We start from the raw sequence: 23201 nt of genomic DNA on the forward strand, positions 1-23201 counted from the left end.
CAGCAGCCTGACAACTGCCCAGCTGCAGATTCTCATCTTCTTCAGTCACTCATGGCTCTGGCTTGTATCTGCTCCTTTTTTCCACAACTTTTCCAGCCCTTTTCCAGTCCTTTTTTCCAGGGCAGGAAATGTGACTGCTGGCAGCAATTTATCCCGGCTGACTTCAGGGCTTGTCCAGGGCTTAGTAGCAGCAGAGTGATTAGGAGACAGGCAGATCTGCATCTCCTGAAGGCAGGGGCAGGAAGGTCAGGGAGAAAGCACCCAGCACCAGCACAGGACAGAGAGAAGCACTGGAGGCCCCCAGCCCCTTGCAGCCAGCCTCAGAGGCAGGGCACATCTCTAACAGACAAGAATAGCATCCTGCACACATCTGCTGTTCAGAACACATCTAGAAAATATTGTACTTTTTGGGTCCAAAGAAGGGCATTTGAGGGATGAAGACTTAAGCATTGAAATTGTGAGGTTTAGACAGTTTGAAAAACGTCTGTGCTTTCTCTCAAAACCATACAGCTTTCTCTCTGTTGCATATTTCAGCACAGTGGTAGAGCTTTTGATCCATTCAAGGCTGAATTTATAGTTATTTTCTAGCACTCTGGCTCAGAAATCAAGTGTACTTGCAGCTTTTCAGTATTCTCTCTTCTTTTACCCCTTTATTCCCAAACTCGCACAAGAACAATATCCTTCTAAATGCAACTCCCTAGTGAAGATGTAAAAACACCTAGGATCATTAAAAAGCCATCAAGGCTGTTGCACTGTAGAGTGCTCTTTGCTCTCCTGATAGTATCCCAGGAAAGTACACAGCTGGGCCTTGCAGTAGTTTGTACTTCTCCTCCTGAAGATTTTCAATTAAACATTTTTAACTTACTGCCACAAAGCACATTAAAACTAATTTGCATTGCTTTGGACATTTTTTTCATAAAGAAGAATGAAGATTTATCCCCCAAGTTAATCCCTGGTATAAGCAGTCATTCCACTACAACTCCTGAGTAAAAATAATAAGGAAGAAAAGTCAATGGAGTCATTACATAGAGCTCAGCAAAGCCAGGCTAATCTATATGTAATGTGGGAAGCCCCAAAACACAACCACAGAGCAGCAGGCATAAAAACATCAGCTTTTAAACTCACATCTAGGATTTCCCATTGTGTCTTGCAGAAACATGATGCTAGATTCCCACTGAATGAGATTAAAACACTACAGAAAATATTATTATTCCTTCTACTGCTGCAACTAAAGCTTAGGTATTCAACAGCAGGGACTTTTCTTACTGCTTGGAAAAGTCAATCCATTGTAGAAATTCCAGTGCAACTTGTGAAACTGAAGTGGAAAGTAGAGCAACTGTGATTGTCCACAGCACGTGAGCTATTTTTGCAGCTGCATGGGACTCTGGGTAGCTTTCCACACTCCAGCAATTAATTCTAGGGTTGAAGGCAACTCTACACTCAAGGATCTTCAAAAGGGAAAGAGAAATCACGACGCCACCTCGGGTTCACGACTGATTTGTAACAGATGCAGGGACTGCAGCCCTTGTGGTTCCGTGTCAGCTCTGGAGACGTTTTGATGAATTCTGAGCAGATGGAGCATAAACACAATCCCTCACCCATGCACGTTTACTGCCTATCAAGTAATTGCACTGTACAGGGGCTTAATGGGCAGACCTCCCACCCATTATTTCATCCACACTCTACAGCAGTGAAAACCCCATCCCCTGACCACAAGAGATGCCACACAGCCACAAAACAAGGGCCACAAAACCTGAAACCCCAAACAAGAGTCAGCAGGCTTGGCCAGTGGCCTGGCACAGAGACAACACGCTTCATCTGCCACCACCCCTCCCACCAGGACAGCATCCCTGAGGCTGAAAGGTTTTGTGATCTCCCAAGAGTGACCCCATGTCACACACACATCCTCAATCAGCAGTACAGCAATCTGACCTGAGAGTCATCTCTATTAGGTGGGGAGCCAAGGTGTCCAAGGACCTAAACTTGTCACTGCTAACTTACAACCCACTCCTGGAGTCTGAGTATTCTAGTTAAGCAACTCCTTCCTTGCTAATATTCTTTGCCCTTCCATACATGTTCTGGCCTATTGCCAGCTGCTTGCCTCATTTCTCTTCAAGAAAAATCAACATGGAAGCAGACTTATTTTTTCCCCTGTTCTCAAAGACAGTATTTTAATATTATCCCCATAAGTCAAAGAAATTTGAATGATTATCTCATTTAAGGATGCTCTTTGTGCTGCCTACAGAACTGCATTCTTTGTTTTTTTCTTCCCTGGCACTTGGGGTGATGCAAACTCCTGCCTGCTCTTTCAGCCTCATGTTTTATTACTCCATAACCAGGTAGAGGAAAGTAAAAGTCTCTCTGCCCAATTAAATGATTCCAATAAATCTTCCACAGCCCACAGGAAATGAGCTGAGTTTGTTAAAAGGAAGCCACTAATATTTGTTATCTTACGTAATCACTTCAAGGGGATTATTGACTGTTCCCTATACCATACAATTCAGACTAAAATTAAAGACAAATCTTATGTCAAAAAAGCAGTCACCCCACTTAAACAACTCCAAAGAGATTTATATGAAGAGGGAGACCAACACATCACAGCTGTTTTATCCCCCCAAAAAGTGACTCTGCTATAAAAGTCTGAGGTCTAACTTGTGCTGCATGTGTGGCACCAAGCACAAGGGGCTTCTGCCCTGTGCAGATGGCTCTAGCTTACTGTTATCACAGAAGTGCTGTTTGCTCATGCGAACTGCCTCTCCCCATGCCCTGGAGCGAGGAGCAAATCATCAGCTGCTCCTAATAGATGCCTGTAGCATCCCTGACTCACTGTAATTTAAAGGCAATATTAAGAAGAAGATATTACACAAGCAAACATGGTTATTTCCACTGCAGAAGGCATTTAATTTCCGGCTGTTGCTGTTCCCCAGACAGGAGGAAAGCATCCACCTGTGGAACTGGGCAGTGATGTCCTCAGAACGTGACTCTACCGCACAACAGCACAGCCTACACAGACAGAGCACAGATCACCACCTTCAGGGCCAGGACAGCAGGGAGACGCTGCTGCCAGCACAGCTCCAAGGGACACCCAGGGGCAGAGCTCACCGCAGACACTTTGCTGATGACGTCCCTGGCGACGGCCAGGCCCTGCGCGAAGGTGCGGGCGGCCACGAAGGCGCGCGTCACCTGCAGCTTGAGCTTGCGCGGCACGTCCCCGAAGGGCTTCAGCTGCTCCGTGTACTTGCTGACGCACTCCAGGTACTCGTCCGTGAAGTGGTACTGCGGGTTCACCAGCCGGAACATGCGCTCCAGCAGGCGCGCCCAGAACTCGTTCAGCATCTCCTCCAGGTTGACGTTGCCGCCCACGTAGTAGCGCTTCAGCTCCACGAAGAGGTCCTTGAACAGCTCCGAGTTCTGCATGTACAGCCGGCCGTACGTCCGCACAAACATGTCGTTCAGAGACTTCTCGGCGTTCTCCAGCAGCTCTTTGAAGAACTCTAGGCAAGAGGGAGAGAAGATGTAGTAAACAGGGGTTGTGTGTTCACACACTCCTACAACTGCTGCTTGACTGGGGAATTAGCACGAGACCATCATCAAACTGAAACGGGAAATTAAGGGACTCCCCCAGAAATTTTCAAACAATCTCTAGATCTCAAAATTTTTGATTAATCTTCATAAACCAATCTCCAAAACTCTCTATAGATTGGAAGACTTGTATGAGTCAAATCTCTATAGACTGGAAGACTTGTATGAGCCAAATCTTTCCTGACACAAATATGAATATTATGATTGAATATTATGATATGTCAGCAAAAAGACAAAAAAAGCCCAAAAGCTTCTGATGTTGCCATGTAGGCATCTGAAAAGATATCATTCCAAAGAGCAACATCTTGGAAAGAAAAAAGGTGGTTTTGTTAAACAGATGTTTTGCACAAATGAGTCCTTCTTTTCAGTTCTTGACAATTGACTTTCCAAGATTATCATAAATCAGCCTCAAAAATGAACAAATTTTAATATATTCTTTAAAAAATTTACAAATCTAGCTGCAGGCTCTTTCTCCCATCCTGCATGTTCGTCATCTCTCAGGGCAAGGCCTGACCACTTACCCAATTGGTCCCAACTGCAGAAAGGGCTTCAGATGCTTGTGGCAGTGCAAAAATCCCCATAATTATACCAGAATTTGCTTAAAATCTAAGGGCTAAACACTTGGCACAATGACAAGGTATTTTTCAAATGACGAAGGACAGATAGGGTTTGTGATTTTTATCACTTTGTAAGAGCAAATCTCCACTTTGGTTCACTCTCTGGGAGTGCTGGACAGCCCAGAGAGTGGCTGCTGCCATATCCTGGCAGTGTCTCCAACACTCATAACAAGCTGACCTAATGATGATGCCACTGCAGAAGCAGTTCAAAGAACACATCCTCCAAGAACACATCACCACAACTTTGACAAGTGGGTCTAAGCACAAACTACCCTGCCACAAAGCCTTTGCCTTGGAGATTAGGCACAGACGAGATAAAATAAAATAAAAGATAGGGGAGGGGTCTAAAAGCATTTGGCCCATTTTGGGAAAAAAGCTCCCAGCTCTATGGCCTTGGGGGCAGCTAAGGAGAGCAAGGAAGGTGCCACTGGGACTAAGCCTCCCATGCCTGTTTGCTCCAGCCCCTCAGGGAGCATCAGCACCCCAGGGAGTGGGTGCAGCCGGGTGAGGAAACAGATTATTTTATGCATGCCACCAGCAATTGAGGATTCTGACCTCTGCTTTTCTGTGACTCATATTCAATAAATATTTTTTAATAAAACATGCCTCTGTGGTTTTCTAAATCCTCAAAGGAGCAATGCTTAGAGCTAGAAGTTGTTATAAGTGTGGGGGGAAATATTTTGGCCCAGTGTGAATTTAAACCTTGTTAAAAGACATTAAAAGTATGCTGAAGTTCAGATTTTCGTCTTCAAAGTGCTCCAGTACAAACAAAGCCTAACACAGAAAACATTTTCTGGAAAAACTGAAACATTCCATGAGTTCCTGATGAACAAAGTCATGGGGTTCAGTGCCTGACATGGCTGTATATAATGCAGCCTCTTAGGAGCACAAGAGAAATGATCCAGGGAAGAGGAGATTGATTTCAAACACCCAACACGTCCTCTGTCCAATATCAGCAGGAACCTCCACTTTCGTTCCCATGACTGGCATTTCCTCTCCAGGAAGATTTTTTTCTGTTGAGTTTATACTATAGAGATTAGCTTGGTGTATATTAATTTCTAATTCACTTAATCATTTTGAAGGCTCACTTCCTTCCTTTGCTCAGACCTTCTAGTATCACCAAATAAGTTGTTTATTTAAATACTTCTGTACCAGGCACAAAACCTGTTAGATACATCAGCAAACTATTCAAAAAGAGTTAGATTTTTGAAATTATATTGATGGCAAATCTATCAGATAGCTCCAATCATCAGCCTAAACAACCCAAAGCAATGTTTTAAGCCAAGAAAGTTATCTTAAGTAATACATCTGTATTACCATAACCAATTTATTCTCCTGCCCAAACTAATTTTATCAGTTACACTCCAAAGTGGAAGTTGAATAAACTGTATCCAGGCTTTCGAGCTCTTAATTTCTTAGTAATTTTTCATGTGGGCTAGAACCAGGTATGTTCATTAATTATCACCAAAAAAAAAAAAAAAAAACCACTGCAATCTAATTAGCAGCAAATATCTGCACACCTGCAGCCTTCCAGCCAGCAGCTTTTCCTTGCCTGAAAGGAAGGTAAGTAAAGGAAATGAAAGCTTCCTACCAAAAGCAGGCACTTCCAAAAGCCCAACACAGCACTGCTGAAGGAGGCAGCATGCATGCACAGCCCTGCTGTCTCTGGCTCAAGCTTCAGCCATGATTTTCATGGACAGAAAACTCTTGTTCTCAAAGAAAGGGGGCAGAGGAGGTTTTGTCTGCAGCCTGGAGTCAGCATCCACCCCTGCCAGACTTGTATCCCTGAACATGCCAGACAGAATGCCCTGGTGACCAGCACCTGTGGTTTGGCCACTGGGTGCCACTGCTGGCTCCTCGAGGCTCCTGGGGGGGAGGTGAGGTTGGATGGTGGGAAGGGGTGATGCCAAACACTGGGAATGAAGGGCACTCAACATCAGCAAGCAGGGATGCAGCCAGCATGGCATCCTCCTCCAAGCAACACACAGCACTCTTAACCTGGTCAGCAGCAGCAATTAAATAATATATACAGATGCATTTTAATGTAGCTATAGGCACAGTGTAAGTCTGAATCCTCAGTTTCTCCTCCACACTGAGACACCAGCTAGGGCGCCAGAAGGAACATTAATCTTTTCTCTGAGCAAACTATGAGATAGATGTCTGCAAGGAAAAGAAAAAAGCCTGAAAGTCCTTTTTATGAGTTAAATGCTAATCTGACTAGGAACTCCCTATATCTAATTATATACTAATTCTCTCCTTCACAGAAATGAGCTGATTAGCAAACACCAACATAACCCAGCATTAACCTTGCCACCACAAGAAGAAAAATGGCAGGTTCCTCTCTCACGTCTTGACTGTTTGCTGGGTAAAATAAATGACCACCTTTCATTTGTATTAGAAGTTGACTTGTTCTCAAACAAAGCAAACACACAAAGGCCCCAGTTGCTTATTTTACAGCACTGTAAAAGCACGTTTTACAGCTGTGTTGCAAGCAATCTGTACTCATTAAATTATCACTCTGACAGGCTTCCTGTGAAAAGCTGTCAAAGGCAAACATTCTTCACAGACGACAAATCATACTTTGCCGGTGCTCTCTCAGACACTGCTATCTGGAGGGATGGCAGGCTCTCTCCCCCCTCCAGTTATCTTGTTTAAACTCCCTGGACAAGGGCTGGCCCCTCTTGTCGACAAACAGGCACACACAGGGCTGGGAAGGGCTTCACCAACTGACCTGCGAGAGCAGCTCCAAGGTCCCCTGGCTCTCCTGACTAAGAGCAGAGCCTGCAGAGAGGGCTGGGTTACACAGAGAGGATGAACCACAGGCAAGGCTTGGGATAACACAGCACAGCCAGCTCTGGTTCAACCTGACCCAGGGCAAGGCCATGCTGTACTGCTTCAGCACACCTCAGCCAAAGTCCTGCTGATGCAAAGTCACCTTCCCACTCAAGGTGATGCTCAGGAGGATGAGCTCCAGGCTGAGGGAACCAGCACTGGTGGGACCAGAGCCACAAAGCCTTTCTTAAGGCAAGAAACAATTTTAAAATTTGTCTGTATTGCAAAATAAATCCTGTGCATTCTACAGGCTTTGATGCTCAAAGGAAGATGACATTTCCAAAGCAATTAACTTTAAGAGGCAGAAAAGGCAGTAATCTGCAGTCAGGGCAATCTACAGCTCCAGGCTGTTTATTCTTTTAACATTTTTGAATTTCAGGGTAGAATTTCAATGCCCACCACTTGGTGAAAGTCTAGAGATGTCATGAAATGGTAAGAAAGACAGGATGTGACATATGTGCCATGTCTTCAATAAAAATCTTGGGGAAAAACATCTCTGCTTTTGAACAAACCATTCTTTAAAAGAGCACACTGAGAAACATAACCATAGTTACTTAGCAATTTCCTTTTTTTCAGGTAATAAGATATATTACCTCTTTGCAGCTTGAGGGCAGACCAGCCCTGCCAGTAACCCAGTGCAGGAGAGCACAGCATCTCCCCAAGGTGCTTCCACATGACATCAGATTCCACTGCCAGAATAACTCAAAACAATCTTTCTTCCAAATAACAGATACATGAGCTAATTGAAGAAACACAGTCACTCCACCCACTGCGAGACAGAGTAAATCCCACCTCCAGACAACACTTCTACTTCTGACTTTCAGACCCAATATATTTTTGATCTTGGATTCATAGGTGTCACCTGAAAATATTCTCATTTATTTTCTTTTTTTTTTTTTAAGTAAGAAGGGATGCAGCATTTTCCTATTCCTTGTGCTAACATTTTCAGATATTTCAAGAGTGGGATTTTCATACAAGAGGGATTTTCCTGAGAAGACCTCAGTGTTGTAGGGCACAGTCCTACCAAAATCAAAGGCAGCTCCTGGAAATGAGATGAACACATCAAAGGGGCATGTTCCCTTTCTCCCACAGACAGGTTTGGCATTTCTGTACATGCATTGTCAACAAAGGAAAAGACAGCAAGAAGTGCCTGGTCTGAGCTCTCTCCTGCCACCACCTGCCCTGTGTCAGGACCCAAGCACTGGTGTCCTCAGCCTCCCCAGCCCTTCCCCAGGGGTGAATCCAGAGCTGACCACTGCAGGAGTGCAAAGCTGTGCTCTCAGTTTCTTTACCTTCCTTCAGGAGCAAAACTCATTTATTTCAGGGAATACTTTCACACAGAGAGGCACAGTGCTCCACAGCACCCTGCTTACTCTTCTTGTAGGCACTGCAAAGAGTCAAATCATCAGTGACCCAGGGCTCAGCACCTAAAACCCCCACGTTTTAGAGAACAAAGGAAACCTGAACTGCAGTGGAAAAAAAAGCCTAGTCTTATCCAAGAGTTCAGCAAGGCTGTAGAGCCAGTGTGCTTGCTACAGAGACCCATCTGTTGGCTGTGTTCAGGTGTGCTGCTGCTCTTCCAAAAGGACACCAGGGCTGCCACACACCTTTCTGCTCCCAGAAGCCACCAGACATGCTGAATTTCCCACACACCAGGTTTCCTTAGTTAAGAGCTGAGTTTTCAGCTGGCCTTACTCTGTTTGAGGTTTGCAAATTAACTACACACACAGATCCCAGGTAGACGTGCAATTACTCAACCACCTCAAAAAACAAATAAAACCAGGTTCAAACACGCATATGGAACATGCTGAATTTTTATAGGCACAATTAATTAGTTTCAGATAATTTGCCACCCAGCTTTTTGAGCATACTCTTAATATATTGTCCAGATTATGATTAATTAAGGACCGTCTGTCTTACCAAAACCTTTAATTTGCTTGTCTGTATGGACAATTATGCTTACTAGTGTGTACAGGAGAACACTGCCACAAAGAGATTAATTATATTTTCTCCTTAAAAGGTTTACTCATAAAATGCCCACATCAGCAAGATGGATTCCCAGAGAAATGCTCCTGCCCAAGCCACGGCCCCGCAGGCTGTGCCGGGGAAGGGCCGGCGCCGGCTCCGTCCCTGCCTTTTCCAGAGGTGCATCTGCACATCCAAACTCCACCCTGCAGCTGCTCCTACTGTGTGAAGCAAAATTCAATCCAGACAGATAAATGGAATTTGGGAGAAAAGAGACAAATGTTTCAAAGCTCTCTTCACCTAGAGGCTGAAGCCATCCACAGCCATGCCACCTAAACCAAAGAGAGGAAAGCAATTATTTTTTTCTGAATGTCCTTCATTATTTTTAATATGCCTTCACTTCCTTTATTGCATATACAGCATTTGTAATTTCCACCAGGGAAAAACAAATCCCAGCTTAACAACCTTTTTCCGGAAGTGTTGAGAAACCCATGAACACATAGTGTTAACACATTTATTGAATATGAACTCAGAAGGGCAGGGCAGATCCACAAGCTGTTTATCTGTCCTGTTTTCAAACATGTGTTAGCACTTATTGACATGGGAAGAACTCTTTTCACAGGCCTTGAAGAAGTACAGGCTTACATCTTGCCAGTGTCACAGCAACAGTCCCAATATGTGAACGCTGCAGAGCTGGGAGGAACAACATCTCCATAAACTTTGCTTGATTAGTGAAAGTCAAGACAACAAAAACAACTGGGCTTATAGGTTAAAAAAACAAAAACAAAACCATCAAAAAGCAAGATTTCTAGAAGTTCTGGTTTCTGGAGCACTGTGGGGCTAGTAGGAGTCCAGAAGTCCAGGGCAGAAGATAACACACAGCACTGAGTAGCACCACCACACTGAGACCGAGCTTGTTAGAGAGTAAGGAGCAATGGAGGAGGGCAACATGGAGATTGCTGTCTGTGATTCAAGAAACAAACAGCAGCACATTGCATCCTGCTCTATGTACCAGTCATCCCATACATCAGGAAAACAGTGAGAAATGCTCTTGGTCCCTTCCCCTCCCAGTCCATCCTGCCCTGCACATCCCATGCAGCAGGATAAGCCCAGATTGCATAGCCCCCTCATCCCTGCTTTCAGGGACTGTCACTGCTCACATATCCCATTTTTGGACAGCTATACTGAATCTTCTTTCACTGCTTCCATGTTGCCTCCTCCCCAAGCAGCAGGCCAATCATTCCCAGCACTTCCATCACCCTCCTTGCAACACCTCTTCCTCAATGCTCCTCTCTGCAGCTGTTTCTTCTTCCTCCATTGTTTGCTCTTCCCTCTACTCCCCCCATGTCTAATTTTCACTGCACCCATTCCTTGATCTCTTCAGACTCACCTGTGATGTCTCAGTGCTTCAGCCTTTGCCCCACACCCATTTGGTACCAATACCCCAAGTTCCCAGCCCAAACTTCACCTGGAAGTGAGCTCCTTCAGGCTGCCTCCCACATGCTCCTAGCTCAAAGGAACCTTCTGGGACACTAAGTAAGGTATTTCACAGGTACATGTTTTCCCAAGCCTCCCTTCCCACTGCTGTCAGAGTGTGAGGAGGGCCTGCACTACTGAACAGTGGGGATGTCTTTCTTGTTTCCATTACCTCAGTTACCCTCATCTCATTACACTTGCAGGGAGAGCTCTTCCAGCTGGGGCTGCCTCTTATTTGTTCAGCCAGCACGTGAGTGGCTGGACACCAAGACATTACAGTACATTAAACACTAATAGAACAGCTCCAACTCTGCACCAGTGGGTTATCACACCCCCAATCCAAACCACCAGCACCAAAATGGGCATCCAGGGCAGCAGATACCAGGACTATGCACAGAGGCTTGGTGGCTCCTTTGTGCAGGAAGGAGGAAGAGAGAGTTAATTTTAAACAGACAAACAATAGCTCATTGACTGGTTGACAGCAATTAGTAACCAGAGAGCACCAGGCACGTTTCCTGTAGCCAAGTACAAAGCATGTTGCCCACATCTTTGCTTTTGGGGAAAAAAAGCCAAAAGGATATGAGCATTTTACCTGTGACCTTTAGAGCAGAACTGCTTTGACCTGAGATCATATAAGAGAGTGTTTGATCCTCTCAAGCCCATACACAAACTGCTTTTGCCCCTTGCTGAAGTCTTTGATAAGTTACAAGAACTAGTAACTTCTTTTTTTCCCCTCTCCTAACCAACAGGGCAGGAACCCCCTTCACCTCACCCCATGAGATTTCCTACTTCTGTGGTAACTTGGACTTGACCTTAGGATCTTTCCAAGCCTCGTAAAAGAGAGGCCTGGTTTCACCACTTATCAGACAAGCATCACCCTTCTCAATGAATAACACTAAAAATCATGTACCTCTTTAAAAACCTCCAGATGGAGAGGAGCCAGTTGAATAAAAACAAAGAATAACCAAACTTCCAAGGCACAGACAGCAGACAATTTGTTTCATTGCTGTTGCATTGAGTGGGAAAGCACAAACAAAAGCCCACAAGTGGGATTTTCTAAAGGAAGCGTGTTGGTGGTTGCTCCCTCCAGCTTCTCCTCAGTCACTCCCTATCCTCAGTGAGGACCAATCCCAAACCAAGTCCAAAGGATTGCCTCTCCACAACAGTTTCCTTGAGGTATATCTTCCCAACACTTCCTGCCCTCGTTGGTAAGAGGTTTGGTGCCATCCACTTCTAGAGAGGGCAGAACAAAGCTGTGCCTTCACCTCAACAGGAGTGGCAGCATAGACCAGAGCACCCTATTATTTGTACCTTAACCATGCCATGGTCATCAGTGCACTTGCCTGAAGGTGGGTGGCAAGGGGAGAGCTCTTCCCACCACAAATTTATTCAGAAGCTCAAACTCCATGCAACTCTGGCACAGCAGAGGTCCACCAGGTCTCTTCTCAGTGCTCCAGCTGTGCCAGCACACCTGGAGCTGCCCCCTGCAGATATGAACGTGCTGGCAGCAGCACTGACCCCATGGTCCTGGGTGCCACAGACATGGGGGGACCCTGCCAAAGGAGCAGGACAAGGGCCCAGGTCTCTGCTCTCACAGGCAGCTCCCAGTAAAAGAGTTAATGTGAGATGAAGGTCCCCAAAGGGCAGTTATTTTGGTAAGGCAGAGCACCCCAATGGGCTGCCAAATTCTAACTATAGGAGCAGCAGGCTGGGCACCTGTGGGGCTCATCTTTCACTGTTTCCACATTGCCTGAAGCAGCAGAAAGGAGACCACCAAAAGCTTTCCCTTGTCCCTTCTGTGTCCTTCCCAGTTACTAATACATCCCAGCTATGTGTCCCTCTGCACCAGCACACCTCCCCCATAACTTGTACCTGGAGACAGCAGCTGGAAGCAAAGGGTTATCTGAACAACAAAAACTCAATTCAGAAATGAATTCCAGGATTTTTCCTCCAGTTTCAGCAGAGCTTGGAAGCTATTTGGCCAATGTTTTCCTGACCAGTCTCTCAGATTGAGCCACATACCAGTTATTGGAAGAAATTCATGCACCCAGGACTAACACAGGGCTCACACTAGAAGGTCAAAGGTACCCTGGGATACTTCAATGATGCTCATCATCATCACACTTTTTACCTGTAGCTACCCTGCCCAATACAGACATGGAGCCCAGGAACAGGAATCCCTCTCCAGCCCCTCTGCCCAATCCCTGTACAGCAGAGTGGTTGTGTGCACCACGGACCTGGGGACCCCTGGCCAGCTCTTTCTTCTTGGATTTGGTTTCTTTCCACTTACTATCCCCAAAGGGCTTCCTTTTACACTTCTGTATTTGTTTTACCTTAAATGCTAATGGAAAATTCAGGGAGACTGGATCAGAAATGGAACTCTCAGTATTTAATCACTTCCCAGATGCTGGCTCGGGTTGTTCCATTTGATACAAATCCTTCTGTCTTCTGGGCTTTGAGAACACCAAACCCAGCCCAGAGACAGATCAGCTTGTACACTTCCCTCCTGTACAATGGGGGTTGTAGAAGTTTGCTGCCTTGCCTAAGTCTGGAGTGCACAAAAAAAAAAAAAAAAAAAAAGGACACAACTTGGTTCAAGTGCAACAGCAAAAGTGCTTGTGAAATACAGGGGCAAGAGAAACAAGGAGCTTGTGGGACTCAGCAGCCCCTCTATTTCTCCCCCCAGAAAAGGGCTTGGCACAACGGTTACGTCTTCCAAGAGATTCAGGATGAGTCTTTAAAAAGTAAGAACATCTTATCTAGGAAGCAACAGAACAGCGGAAACGCTGCAGAAGAGTTATGGGCTATGTCCTGTCCTGGCTCCAATTCCTCAAAACAGCTGAGCAGTTTCCCCAAAGCACTGTTGGCTAGCACAGAGCCTGGCGTGGAAAACTTCAGCCTCAAAGGGCAAAAGAGGTGAAAGTTCGAATTTAATACATGGAACTGAGTATTTATGCAGTCTTAATGTCACCATTAATTCTATTAATGTTATTAATCCCTGAGAGAGTGAAGGGGAGGGCACTGAGTTGTGAAGATAAGGCACAAGAGATTTTATTTAAAAAGGGAGGGGGTGTTTAAATCCCTGACTGCTATAGCTGCTTCCGTAGCACGTCACCTCAGTCAGTTACAGCTTTCCCATGAATGTCATTGTCAAAGAGTGAGACACTTACATGGCCAGAAAATTTTACCCACTAATTTCTCAAAGAAGCCCATAAACACATCTGAGATTAATAAGCAAATCTTCACCTCTAAAATAATTTAGTAACGGTGAATCCAACAATTCACAAATCATTTTTTATTTTAACAAAAAAAAAGCATTTCTCTTGCTGCTGAAAATACATCTCTTTACTGGTACACTGGCATCAGGCTAGTGGTTTAAATTACAACAGGGGAGACCTCCAGGAGCATACATACCTGTACTGTAAGCAAATATTTAGACAGGATATGTAAGATATGGGACTCCTGAGTTCACAAGTCCTCCCAGTGCCAGCAAACCAAATACACACAGGAGGATCTGATGCTGTCACATCATGCACTGGGAGCCAAAATGACTCCTGCTCAGCCCTTTGGGGATGGATAATCAGCAGATTGTTCCATGCTCCTGATTAAAGGGGAGATAATCCATTTCTGTACGGCTTTGGTGTCAGATCAGAGCAATTCTGGCAACAGTTCCAACAGCACACAGCGCTCCAGCAACAGCTGATGCAAACACTTCAGAAGCCACAGGGCATCCCAGCCTCCATGCAAAGGACACGCCGCCACTTGGACTGTCCTTCTGCAGCAGCAACTGCTGCAAAGGTCAAGCACATAACGGAGGCAGCACAGGTTTGCCTCTCCTCCCAGACCTGAATGTCAAGGCTGGGAAATTAGCAGCCAGAGAGCCCACAACAAAGATTTCCAAAGGGCTGGAGGACAGGGTTTGCTGTTTGGGCTGCATCCTGGAGCGGCTGATTGCAGCCTGGGGATGTGTCACCCTGCAAGAGAAGTGTCCACTCCACTTGAAGTGGATTTGGTCTCTGTAATAATTCATCCTGCTTACTCAGTCACTCTGCACAGCTGTAGCACAGAGGATTTCGTGTTAAACTAAGGAAGGTGTACAGCTCATTTTTACCAGTTTTATTTGCATTTGAATGGATTTAGCTACAAGTGATAAGGAAGCCCTGAAAAGCTGCAAATAGTAAAATCAGAGCTTGGGTCCATGCAGAAGAGCAGCTCTGGAAGGGATTGTGTCCTTTTCCAGTCTCATCCCTAAAGATCAAATATACAGAGCTTGATTGCCTCTCCTTCCTGCAGTTTGGGTACATTAGATCAAAAAGGGTGGGATGAATTATGCTGGGTAAGAATAACTTAAAACGTGCAAGACACAACTGACCACAGCTGATCTGAAGACCAAGCACCAAGACCAAAGGAAGAAAACGCCATCTCACAAGCAGCCAAACATTCAACAGCAGGCTCTTAAACAGAACACAGCAGCTAGGACATGGAACTCCAACGTTTTTGCAGAAGAGTCTGAGGACCTAAGCAAGGAGACTCATCAACCTGCCCCAGCAACCAGCAGGAAGGTGTGCCTTCAGCCTCCAGGTGACTGGGCTGGAGGGAGACAGGCAGTCATGATTAAAAGCCTCCCAAGAGGTAAATGAGAGAGGGTGGTTATCAGTTCATCTCTACTTCCACTCCAGGTAAGATTAAAAAAATCCCAAATCAGCTTTGTCTGCAGCAAATGAAGATTTAGTTCTGATATTAGCACTCAAAGACAGAGTCATTAGGCTCTGGGACAGGCTGAGGAGGTTGCCAGTTCTCCTTCATTAGTTTCACATGGGGCAGAGACACACCCTTGAGGGACAGGCTGGGCACAGTAAATCCAGCTTTCAGGAACAGCTGAACAACACCATCCCCTTTCAGACTTGCCAGTCAAGGAACTCTCAGGCTAAAGTGAGAGTAAGACCAGCACAGAGGATGCTCTAAGGGGCTGACAGGAGAGCCACACAGCACAGACAGAACAGTTTGTGCAGGCTCCCTTCCAAAGCTCACCTATTTTGCAGCCTTGTGCTTTGACAGGCAACCATCTCAGCTTGGCTTAATGTCTCCCTGCCCTCACACAGCCCTGCAACCATCCCTCCCCCAAAAAAGGGACAGATGCACCTCACAGGATGTCTGCTCCATGTCAGGGATGCTAATGCAGCAACCCGTGCATGCTCTTTGTTTTCAATACAGCATTTCAAAAAGCCTCGTCGTTCATTTAAGGTGAAGCAGATGCTGCTCCTCTGGTCTCTTTGAACAGGCTTATCTATGGGCTGGATTTCATTAAGTGTCTTGTTCTGCATTTAATAAGCTTGCAAGTCTAGACACTTTGGTTCTCCCTCTATCACCCCTTTGGTGTACCAGCAGGTAGAGACAACAGAGGTTAAGAGGGAAATATTTAGCCAGCAGATTTAGATGCTATCAAGACGATTGCATAATTCTGCTTTGACTCACTGCAATTTCATACCCAGGGATTTTTTTTCTCTCACCCAAGTGCCAATCCCTTTTGAAAGCAAGAGGCTGCTACCCGCTGTAGTAGTGCAGAGGAGGTTGCTGGAAGGTTCAAAGCACACACTTTGGGATATTCATACAAAACTCACATTGAACCAAGGACCAAACAAGGGAACAAACATCCAGAGAAGCTGCATGGGGGAACTGTCCTTTACCACAAAGTGTGATGGTGATGTACATGCAGAACTGTGTGAGCAACCCACTCCACTTGAGCTATCAGATACTTCCATATGCAGTGGCTGTCACCTCACTGCCCCAGCCTAGAAGGACAACCCAAGCAGCAGCCTAACATCCTGCTCTTCCCCCCAAGCTGCCCAAGGCAACAGGGGCTACAGTGTGTGGGAGCACTGAGGCACCTACAAAGCCCCACAGGAACCAACCAACAGCTCAGAAGCAAACCAAGAAATGCCCTAGGACCTCAGCCAGGTGCTGTGCCCAGTGTCTAGGCATCGACTTCAACTGTTTGCAGAAGAGCCCTCAAAGGAAAAGCACCGGGCTGCAAGGTGGGCAGGGCTGGCTGTGTGCCAGCTATCTCCAAAAGGAGCTTCTTCTTGCAGCTCCCATGAGCCAGGCATGCCCTATGGAGAGCCAGTCTGACAGGACACACCGTGGACCCAAGGGCAATACCCAGACCAGTCATTTGCTTATCTGTCAGCAGTTAGCATCACTCCAGCGATGGGAACTCAGCCGAGACTTGTTCATTATGGTTCTGACCCTGCATCACACTTGAACCCTCGGCCCCTAAACAAAACCACTCTGTGTTTATCTGCTGCTCTGCTTAGCCCCAAAGGCTAAAAGTGAGATGGATACAAATCCTGTGGGTTCCCAACTTACTGGGAAAGATCAGCATTGTTGTGGATCCAGGCTGCAAGATGTGCACGTTACAATTACATGCGCTGCAGGGACGGACCAGCAAAACCCACTGCAATCTTACATTAGAGCAGAATGGCTTTTCAAAAGGTTAATCAGAAAGAAAGATCTCTCTCTTTGGGAAACAAGCAGCCATAATCAGCAAATACTTCTCTCTCACAGGATTGCAAAACAAGGCATGCTCTGCCCTCTGAGCCGAGTCATGAACTTTCCCAGCAAAGGGGGAGACAGAGCAGAAAAACTGCATAGAAAAGAACAGAATGGGGATTTTTCACATTTTTATCCCAAGGAGGGCAAGTTCAAGGTCTCTGCACTTACCATCAAACTTCTTGTATCGAGAACTAAACATGTTTTGTAGGTGATTGCTAAGCTCTACGACAGCGTTTCTGAAGTCGTGTTTACTCTGCTGACTGTACTTCTCCTCCATTTCTTGAGAGCAGCATGTGTAGCCTTGTGAGCAGACTTTCAAGTGGTCACCTGAAAAGCAGAGAAAAAGATATCCCAAGTTAAAAGGACACTCTATGCCAGAGAAAAAGGGTCTCATGAGGCAGGGTGGGTGAAGATTTGCAGCACCATTTTTTTTAAAGGAGATCCTCCCAACTGTGAGTGCTGGACCGAGCACATCAAAACCTGATTCCTTAGATAAACTTTATAGCAACACATGTAAAAACTTTGTCTTTCTGAGAGAATATTAAAAAGTGATTTCTTACTTACTCAGTTAATAAATAGAATAAACAGATACTCATCCTGTACAATATAATTTGAAGAACCAGAAAATTGACCTGTATATAGATATATTGTATATGGTAACTTGCATGAAGTTTTTGCTGAGTATTTTAAATACTTCCAGTTCATTCAGTTAATACACAACATCAGTGGCAATGGCCCTTTTTGTCCAGATAAGTGCTTTCTTCTTCACCCCTCCCCAGACCAAATATCAGAGGAGAAGGAGTCTCTCTTAGAAGCACAGTTGTCACTGACACTAAATCATACTTGCTTTATGCAATGGCTCATGAAAATGCTTCATATTTCCCAGCTCCTAATTTTGCAGTTTTCTGTCATCATCCTGGAGGAAACAGGGGGGTTTGTTTTTGAAGACTTCAAACAGATTTTTTTCCCTTAAGATAATTCTTTCATAAGAGTCATCTGGCTCAAGTTGGCTTGGTCAGAGGGATAAGCAAGTGTTTCAGTATCTGCAACAGCTCCATTTAAAAATCCCTCAGACAACCAGGACATAGGATCTGGACCCATATAATTTGCTTTTAGGTGCCTTGCAGCAGTGTGGGATGAAGGTGTCCCCTTCCAGCACCACCTGTAAAACACCACTGTCAAGTTTTGGGCCAAGACAAACCCCTGGCACAGCAGCCCTCAGCTCCAGCTCTCTGACAGGCTCCACAATCCAGCACCAACACCAAGCAGGCAGGCTGATGCCAAAGTGGTTCAAATTTGGGCAAATTTTGCAAATCTTTGTCAACACAGAAGATCCCATCAAAACAAGCAGTCAGGATGAGAAATTCATGTTTCCAAGTCAGATGGTATTTTAAAAGACACAGCCAACATGTAAGCTGCTGCCTTCTTTCCCATTTCACACCCTGCTGCCAGACCTTATCCTTAATTCTGGGGAAACAGATGGAGAAGGGAAAGCTCTTCCCTGCCTGCCCCCACCCTGGAAGTCACAAGGACCTCCAAGCACCGTGGAGGTTCAGAGATTCACTGTCAGAGCTGCAAGGGACCTGTCAGCCCCCAAGCAGAAAATAACATCTTCCTGACAGGCAGTGCACCACACATTTAAGGAAGAGCCATCCATGCTACCTGCTAGAGCATCAAAACTGGGTTTAGAGAAACAAAGACAGGTTTTGGGCAGTTCAAAGCATGCCCATGGTTAACAGAACAAGCTGATGCTCTGCCTGCCTTGTGCAAGATTTCTCAGCAATGTCTTTTGCCCAGGTAGTGAACCCTTGTATCACTTTGCATGACTTTCTAGCCCAGAAAGTTAGTGTCTCACCTTACAGACATTTCAGGGCCATCTTAAAAAAACAACACAAATATTTTTTTTTCTCTCTCTCTCTCTATATATATACACATAGTTCCTAAGAACCTCTCCTCCTAAAACCTATTTCCCTGTTATGCTACAGGGTTTGTTTGTTTTCTGTGGCATTACAGAGAGACCTTGACCAGCAGATAATTCTGACACAGCTAATTTATTGCACAAGACCATCCACTGCTCTTCAATTACAGAAAGTTCAAAGTCTGCTACGGGAAGCAGCACTGCTTAAGCACAGCTTTACGGAAAACACAAAAATCTCACTGACTCCTTACAGATACAGCTTTTTTTCCACTGACTACTTCTTTCTGTCTCAGAGGAGCATCTCTAGCAGCAAATACACAGCTCCAAGGGAGGCAGTTCCAGGTGGCTTTGTAATTTATTTAAAAAAGAGGAAGGGGTGCACCCAGATTTTCAGATCCTGCCCACTAAATTCATCCTGGAGCATGGCTGGGCACCCCTCTCTGAGCCCACCTTACTAGCAACCATCAAAATAAGAAAGTGCCTAAGCATTTCTGCTTGAATCTCTGCTCCAATTCCAATACAGGACTAAGGACTCTGACAGAACATTAACCATGAACAGCAGCAAAGCAAATTCAGACCTACTGATAGCAGGATTTCTTTTCCTAGTTACACTTCACAGATACTTCTGAATTTGTCCATAAATGCCCTACAAGCTGTAATACAGTGGTTTTAACAACTTCTCCAAGTTATTTATTATTTTAAAAAAAGCCCAGAGGTATTTCACAAATATAGGTATCAGTTTCACATCTATTTTACATTATTAAACCACAGTTACCATCCTACCTAATGTTACAAAGCAAAATAATTTCCTCTAATCCCCTTTGTCCCAGATTTGACAGTGTCTCCCCAGGACACACGTGCAAAGCCAAGCAAGAGCACTACTGACAGTAAATCAAGCTTGCACAGATCCCATTTGGTTGATCATTAAGAAATAATGCTCCAAAATGTAACTCAGACACTCAAAAATGAATGACCTAGCAATCTAATTATGGAAGATATTTCTCAGTCATGTCAGCACTATGTGGTCTTGGCTCATGATCAAGAATTAGCTCTGTCTGGAGCTGAAGAGCTCTGGCTACTCAGTGCTAATCATAGGAGGATGCACTCTGCTACCCAGCATTTAAAAAACATAAAGTTTAGGTCTGTGGGCTGCTTTTCTTGCAGTTTTCTTATTCCACAGTGGGAGATGCCACTGGAAAGTCACTGGGGGCCTCAGTTTTCCCACACAGAGGTTTGTCCTTAGCACATCCACAGCCCTAACAACACAGCCAACCAACATTGGCACAGTGTGTGAGAAATCCCATATCTGGCCTTTTAAATCTGCTAGCTGAGCTGATCCATGCAGGATCCATCCATGGGACTCATCCCATGCAGACAGACCCTGATGCAAGACATCATCAAACAGCTTTCAAACACCATGGTGCTACCACCAGGGCAATGGGAGGGATGAAGGCTGGAGAGCTCCACCTGAGCATGGAGCAGTTCTGCACACACAAACACCAACCTGGAGCCAAGATCAATGCTCTTTGTCAAGCTGGCAGTGAACTCCTCCAAGGAAAATGAGTGAAAAATTTCTGTATTTAGGCACACTTAGCAGAGATCTGATGTTTATGTATGTTATGTAGAGAACACTCATGGTGTGTGCTCACTGTCAAGGACACAATCAGCAATAATTATTTCCCAAGTTAAAACTCATCAAACAATGCCCATACAAGGCAGCTCTTCATCTACTGTTGAGCGTGAAAACCTCGGCAGCTTTTGTAATTTATCACCATGTGAGCAGAGCAAAAATATAACTCTGCCACAGCCTCCTTTCAAGTTAGGTTTTTTTATTGAATTGTTTGGCAGGGTGTGCAATCATCACATAGGGGGCTGCATGGCAAAAAGAGCTCAAGTAGCAGAGATTGACTCCAAATACCTACTACATATGCACACCATCACCACAGCTTGACGTGGATTTGTGGCAGATCTTTCTCATGGCCTGTTGCAACAAGGCTTTGCCTTATTTTATGATATATATAAGTACAGAGAGAGAAATGAGGGACCAAAAATTATGGAAGATATCTGCTCCTTGGCTGGTTAACAGCACACCTCTGGGATATGGAGGTGGTTGTTTAAAGACAGAAATGTGACGGTACATGACGTTACCATCTGTACATCCAAGCAAATGTGCTCAGAAAGGTAATATTGCAAATGTATGATTTAAACCATTACAGAAACACCATATTAGCAGACTCCAGGCACACAGAGTTTCTTCCAAATCAAGTAACTACTTCGCAATGTGTTGAAAAACAAGTTTTCATCAAATGAGTAAGTGAGCAGTGCAAATTCAGGGATTACATGATACTGAAAAGCACTTCTTTACCACACAATTTTCCAAGACCTTTTCAAAATTCTGTTTCTGGATGTCTAGCATGCCTTCCCAGCCTGCTTCTCCTTGCCTTAACCAAGCTCATACTTTAAGGACAGATAACTGCAAAACTAGCTGAAGTTTCAGGAGTGGTTTACTGGGAGGTGGGGAGGGGGTATTTCATTAAAAGGCTCCCCACACAGCCCAGCCCTTCACTGGAGCTCAGTAAACAAGCCAGAAGTGGTTTATGGTCTGAGACGTTATTGCTGGACTTTGCTCCCATGTGAGAAGTCAGGCTGGGTTAAGGTTGGGCGGTAGAAGAGCATGAGGCAAACACTGCTGGGGACCTGAAAGTGGGGCCAGCACTTCAGCCTTGTGCTCTGCCTCTCCCCTCTAGCACACATGGGCCTGTGTCATCTTTAAAGGAGTTTTATGACTTCCTCTGAACCAACTACCAAAGGAATCCCAGACTGTAATGCCGGACCCTAATCCAATTTCACACTAGACTTGCCTTCTAATTATCACAGAATATTAGGCTTCCACCCATCATATATAATTGACATGCTACTGAGGCTTTACAAAACCCCCAACAAAGATGACAAGAAACACTAGCATCACCCCTGAGCACAGCTCCACTGCTCCGGCCCCGCATTAGCAAAGGGCAAGAAGAAGAAAGAAAAGCATGAGCTTGTGATTGACTCTGGTGGAGTCATTGAGACAGACACAGCTACTGAACTGTCCACTCAATCCAGTCACCTTTGATTTACCCAAAATACCAAAAATGCCCCCTTTTCCTGGCTACAAAATGATCTGGGGATGCTCAGCACCTCTGGGAATGGACCTGAGCTCTTGTCCATCTTCGAGGCGCTGCAGGATGTTGGCACAGCCACAGCACAATCACTGCTTACACTTGTTAGATACCTGCTAACAAAGAGCACGAGCAAAATGCAGGGAGTCTTGGCATTCAGCTACTTCCAGGTGAAATTGCACTAAGCTGTGAACACCAAAGGGAGGAAAAAATATCTGTCTCTGGGGTATGCTGCCCCAAAGCAGCCCTGCCACCTCCTCCCTGGCTGTCACAGACACACACTGCTTCGAGATACACTTTCTTCCTGGCAGAAAAAGCAAACTTGAATTTTTAGTTGATGCCTCTTATCAGAGCTCTCCTTTTTCACTGGGTGGTCAGTGTTCTCCACTTGCTTTAAATCTGTGCTGCTGCTGGCCTTGTGTTTATTTTACTGGGGCGAATACTCCTGTGGAGATGGTCGCGTGCCAGGAAGGAAGGGATGTGAAATGTGGAACAGCACTGAAGTCCTGCTAACAGTGGTGACACATCCACCAAGGGCAGCAGAGTCAGAATCCTAAGCTCACATCCTGCAAATGATGCAGAGCTGCTGTGGCACCCTCTGACCAGAGCAGGGCAAACCAGGCTGGCACATCTGGGGCTGTACTTCCCCCGATGCTCCTGAGTGCATAGTGTTACAACCATCCCAAACCTTTACTTCCATTACACACTTCCAGGAGAAGCACTTTGTGCAGCAGCCTCCCTACATCTATCACCAGACACAGAATAACATACCCCAATGTTTCCAATGTAAATGTTAGCCCAATTTTCCAATGTGAATCATTTCCCTTTCCCATTCCCATTCTAAAGGCTCATGCAACCAGAGTCAGCTTTTCTTTCTTCCCTCCTCAAAACATCAGTATTTTCTGTTGGGATCTCAGACCTAAAAATCACCAAAAGAGAGAGCACACCCCATGTTCCCTAACTCAGGTCCCCACCATGAAGGTCAGCAGCCAGCACCTCTCTCCATCCAGGCATGGGGCTCCAGCCCTTTCACAGTCACAGATCATCTTGCTCCTGGATTCAACCATCATGGATTCTCATCCCCACCTGAACCCTTTTTTT

At 45.3% G+C, this 23201-nt stretch overlaps 1 protein-coding gene across 1 annotated transcript in view; it reads right to left on the bottom strand.

Moving 5' to 3' along the window:
• The window catches only part of GPC4 (glypican 4), a 67231-nt gene that overhangs the window by 19387 nt on the left and 24643 nt on the right, over window positions 1-23201 (bottom strand). The window contains exons 2-3 of the mRNA XM_056491237.1: window positions 17193-17351; window positions 3103-3494 (exon numbers count right to left, since the gene is read on the bottom strand). Coding sequence (XP_056347212.1) covers window positions 3103-3494; window positions 17193-17351 — 551 coding nt within the window. The remainder of the gene's footprint in view (window positions 1-3102; window positions 3495-17192; window positions 17352-23201) is intronic.

The sequence above is a fragment of the Oenanthe melanoleuca genome, chromosome 4A (assembly GCF_029582105.1).
Source record: "Oenanthe melanoleuca isolate GR-GAL-2019-014 chromosome 4A, OMel1.0, whole genome shotgun sequence".
NCBI classification, from domain to species: Eukaryota; Metazoa; Chordata; class Aves; order Passeriformes; family Muscicapidae; genus Oenanthe; species Oenanthe melanoleuca.